The sequence below is a fragment of the Nannospalax galili genome, unplaced genomic scaffold (assembly GCF_000622305.1).
Source record: "Nannospalax galili isolate Female #2095 unplaced genomic scaffold, S.galili_v1.0 scaffold447, whole genome shotgun sequence".
Classification (NCBI taxonomy): Eukaryota; Metazoa; Chordata; class Mammalia; order Rodentia; family Spalacidae; genus Nannospalax; species Nannospalax galili.
Window position 1 is genome coordinate 331,424 of NW_008355650.1, and position 4,945 is coordinate 336,368.

At 44.4% G+C, this 4,945-nt stretch overlaps 1 protein-coding gene across 1 annotated transcript in view; it reads right to left on the bottom strand.

Moving 5' to 3' along the window:
- The window catches only part of Hlcs (holocarboxylase synthetase), a 213,156-nt gene that overhangs the window by 207,618 nt on the left and 593 nt on the right, over window positions 1-4,945 (bottom strand). Inside the window, exon 2 of the mRNA XM_008853031.3 lies at window positions 2,553-2,687. Within this exon, the coding sequence (XP_008851253.2) occupies window positions 2,553-2,687 (135 nt within the window). The remainder of the gene's footprint in view (window positions 1-2,552; window positions 2,688-4,945) is intronic.

Consider the following 4,945-nt stretch of genomic DNA (forward strand, 5'->3'; position numbering starts at 1 on the left):
GGGGGAGGGAGGCTATGGGAGGGTGCCATCTGGGAAGTGGGTGTATAGTTGAATAAGATGGTTTGGGATGTTCTGTGTGATATACGCATACACACACACAAAAAAAATCAATAAATTTTTAAAAATGTATTATATTTGAGAAGGAACCATGGAAATTTACATCATGTTAATTAGTAGAGTGATAAACATTACCATTGAAATCTACCCGATGACTTTATAGACATACCCAGGTGCCAAGGATCCAAGTGCAACCAATTATGACTAGTAATAATCAGATACCTACAGATTAGAGATGCATGCGCCAACATCTCAGTGTTAGTAGCAAAAACAATGAGTCTTTCTTCAAGAACAATGTATTCTAAAATGAAATGGAGATCTTTTTCAAAGGTTAAAAACTCATTCAATTTTATGTCTTAAAGGGTTTATACTGAGTTCAATATTTTATAACTGTATTAATTCAACTATGAACCTAGAAACTTACAGCCACTTGTGAAAGAGATGTACTCTTGCTCTGGAGTGTGTTACTGAATATGTTAAAGCTGTAATGAAACACTTCTTCTAATCATGTAGTTATTAAAAATTAAAAAAAAAACTTTGCCACCTTGCAGTTATCAGCTTTAGACAGGCCATTTAATCTTACAATCTTGGCTTTCTTTCACATCTTAAAAATGGCAAGAATGATTCTACAGAGGGTTCTGAGCATCAGGAGCAACATACGCAAAATACCTACTGGGGCCTGATAAATGGCATTATTATTGTCATACATGTATAAAAGGCTAAACAAAGTCACATGAGCCTTGTGGGGCAAACACAGGGTCTCAGCACACAGGTCTGCTCTCAGATCTGCTTGACAAACTCTTCACCACACCCCAGCCAGGCTCTCTGCCTCCTTCCCCATCTCCCCCATCTCATTTCCTGTTTCAATCTGGCTTGTACTCTGCTCACATATCTCCCTGTCTCCCTTCCCTTTTGTATCCCCCTGACAACGTCTTCAGGATGATTCTTATGTAGTAGGGGCTCCATACATGCAGTGATTAGACACTAAGTCCATGTGGTACCTGCACCTGCACAGCAGGCAAAGGGCACGCAGCAGGCAGGTGAAAGCACGCAGACAACAGGGCTTGACACAGAGAGCAGTGCAGAGTTCCCAGGCTGGAGGTGAGGCAGACTTCCATGCCCTAAGGACAAGGAGCAAGAGTGTCCTGGCTGGATGTGATCCAGGGCCAGAACTCTGGCTGTCTGTCCAGGGAAAAACCCAAGGACAAGACAGGAAGATGCCTCCCTGGTTAAGGCAGAAGATACTGAAGAAGGGAAGGAAATGAGTAGCCATAGAAATGAAGGTGTAAAGCAGAAACACGGGGCGGGGGGGGTCCATCCATCAAACTTGTACTAGAAGTGAGGTCAAAAGGCTGGGAGGGGGCGTTAATGTGGAATTTTCCTTTTTTTAATATTTTATTTACTATTTTTATTTTATGTGTATGAGTGTATTCCCTGCATGTGTATAAGTACAATGCTCACAGAGGTCAGAAGAGGGCATCAGATCCCCTGGAACTGGAGTTACAGTTAGCCACCATGTGGGTGCTGGGAATCAAACCTGGGTACTCTCCAAGAGCAGCCAGTGCTCTTAGCTGCTGAGCCATCTCTCTGGCCCCTTCTTTTTTTTTTTTTTTTTAGCACTATATAAGCAAGTTTTAGACATGTGACTGAGTTTGAAGTTTTATTCAGCATACTCAGGACAAGATGTCCAAGAAGCAGATGGTGATGTAAACAAGCCATCCAGGCTGATGGAGGAAGGAAGGGGTTATAGGGATGGACCAGACAACCTGAAGTGAACACGGTGTCCCAAGCTGCCCAACTACGTTGGTAAGTGAGTCACAAACAAGCCATGTGTGTATGTGAATTTTCTAGCAGTCATTAAAAAAGTAAAAAGTAGGCCAGCAAGATGGCTCAGTTGGTTAAGGTACTTGTCACCAAGCCTGACAACCTGTGTTTGATCCCCAGGACCAACAGGGTGGAAGGAGAGAACCGACACCTGGCAAGATGTCCTCTGACCTCCGCATGTGCACTATGGTATATATACCTACTGACATATACACAATTAATATCAAAGGGGAAATTTTTTAAAAATAAAAACGGGCTGAGGAGACAGCTAAGTTGGTAAGGTGCTTACTGCGCAGGTATGAAAACCTGTATACAATCAATCCCTAGCACCCACATAAAAAAAAATGTCAGGCATGGTGATGCATGTAATCTCAGTCTAGGAAAGTAGAGAGGCAGATCAGGGAGCGCTAGGTCCACTAAGAATCCCTATACGCAAAAATGTGTGACAGCGACTGAAGAAGACTACTTGAGGTTGTCCTTGACCTCTGCACACACCTGCACATATACATGTGTGTACCCACACACATGAACCCAGATACCCCTCCCCCCGCCCACACACAAAGTAAAAAGAAAGAGATGAGAGTAATTTTACTAATATATTTTACATAAAAATGTGGTTGGACTAAGATGCAAGTTCCTCTAGGGCACACAAGTAAAAACATGGTACTCACTGTTTCCGAAGATGACCGCTTCTGTAAACTGTTGCCTTGTATCCAAATGCTCTCCGTCACAAACGCTATGTGTTCTGCCTCAAGTATGAAGGGAGAGACGAGAAACAAGGCCCATTTGTTCAAGTCATCAATGGACTTTGAAGAAGGAAAAATAAAGAGGATTCAAAGTCACCTCAGACCACAATCGCCACGTACCTCAGCATGCCTGGCAGGCCCTCGCCTCCCTCTCCAGGTACATCTACACAAGTTATCTGACACTCTTCTGCAGACCACATTAACTCCATACTTCTTGTTTAACTGTGACTATTTAAACAATTCTGTGAGGGCTGGAGAGATGGCTCTGTGGTTAACAGCACCGGCAGCTCTTGGAGAAGATCTGAGTTCAGTTCCCAGCACCCACATGGTGGCTAACTACCAGTAACTCCAGTTCCAGGGGACAGTTCCAACGCCCTCTTCTGGCCTCCACGGGCATTGCAAGCACAGGTGCACTTACATGCATGCAGGTAAAATATTCATACACATAAAATATAAAGGAACAAATAAGTAAACCTGCTTTTAAACAGCAGGTTTAAACCCCTCCACGGCTCACAATAGCTTTAACTTTTCTGGATATTTGTCTCTGTGCAGGTACTTCTGCCCATCCTTCCTTTCCGCCTAGCTTGCCGGAGTTTTCCAAATCACACTGGGAAGCATGTTTAAGGGCGAGGCCTGAAAGCTCATGCCTGGCTGTACAAGCTCTCGGACCTGTCCCTTCATACATCACAGCACAGACTGTTTCCTTTAGGAATCCTATCCCTAGGGAAGTAAACACTGACCTCTCCTTGGGGTCTTTCGAGTGAATAATCTTCCTGAAATTTACCAAGAGTCAAACCCAGAGACAAACTAGACTACTTCAGGACAAGGCCTTGGCCCTTACACAGACAGATCAGACATGTTTCAGCATCAAGATTTTAGGTTTTGGTGTTTTTTTTCTTAAGCACCATTAGTGACTAGGTAGTAGATCAGATATCATTAGCCCTCCTTACATGTCATCCTACATCCCTGGGTTCAAACAAAATATAATTACATCTGTAAAAACAAGTACACTTTTGTTCTTGACCCGTCACAGTATAACTTTATTCCCACAGGGTTTGGTCTGTATTAGGTATTGGAAGCGACACAGAGATGAGTCTTGCATAGTGTGCAAATACTATGTTGCTTTACACAAAGGCTTGGACCACCCTTGGATTTGGGTATCTTGTTCTTTGTGAGCCTTGAACCTTTAAAAACCCATTTCCTTTCTTTTTAGAAAGATTTCTGGAAGGAGAGCTGTATCATGATTTTAAAAGGCCTACCAAAATTGCTGAAATTAAGGGACACCCAGAGCAGAAAACGCTGAAATCTAACGCTGCAAGGAGAAGCCTTACAACTTCAAAGCTCCCATTCCAGAAGTAGACAGTAGACGTGTGTAAGCAAAGCTCAGGGTTGGCAGAGGCTGAGCAGAGTGGGGAGCAACAGCAAGGTATCAGCAAGCTGCCCCTACTCTGGGCTCTGAGGCAGGTATCGGCCAAGCAATCAGACTATCACAGCTAACAGGCCAATGAAGTCATGAAAACGTCCAAAAGTAACACTGCCCACAAAAACCTCTTAACATTTCTACTCTGGTCTAAATCCTAAAGATTGAAATGAATTCATCAGCTTGGAAACCACTACCAGTACTTATTTCTGTGATCTTTCTTAAGCAGGTTAAGAGAATTAAGCCCAGATGTTAAAAGTCTCCATTGCATGTAATGAATGAACTGCCCCTTGGGACTAGGTGGTACTAGCTATGTCTAGATGACAGTAGTTATGTCTAAGTAGTACTAGTTATGTCTAGGTGGCACTAGTTATGTCTAAGTAGTACTAGTTATGTCTAGGTGATAGAACAATATACTTGGGAGAACTGAGAAAATTCATTGTATTTTTGACTTGGGGGTGCTTTGGGCTTTGTTGTTGTTCGCTGTTGGCACAATTTCATCCCAACCCTACAGAGAACCTCAACAAAAATGTTCAACCTGAAGTGAGAGTCTGATTCCTACATAGGTGCCACGGTATGACATCTAGGCAAAGTCTCATTTTCCCGCTCCAAGTGAGCCAACTTCCCAGAAGGATAGTGGAAAGGGCCAGGAAAACACTACAATGTCCAAGAACATCTGCCCGGTGAAGACCGCTCCGGAAACACTGCTCCCCTGCCCAGCTGGGGGGGCTGGGGGGGGCACCTTACACATCCCACTGCCCAAGGCAACGCTGGAGATGCCAAGCGGGGTGTCCTCGCTGCTAAAGATGCAGCCGACCCCGGGCGAGCGGCCGAGCTGCTGGCAGCGGAGCCAGGCTGGCTTCCCGGGCTCAAGCGCGCGGGGCTGCGGGGGTGCGGG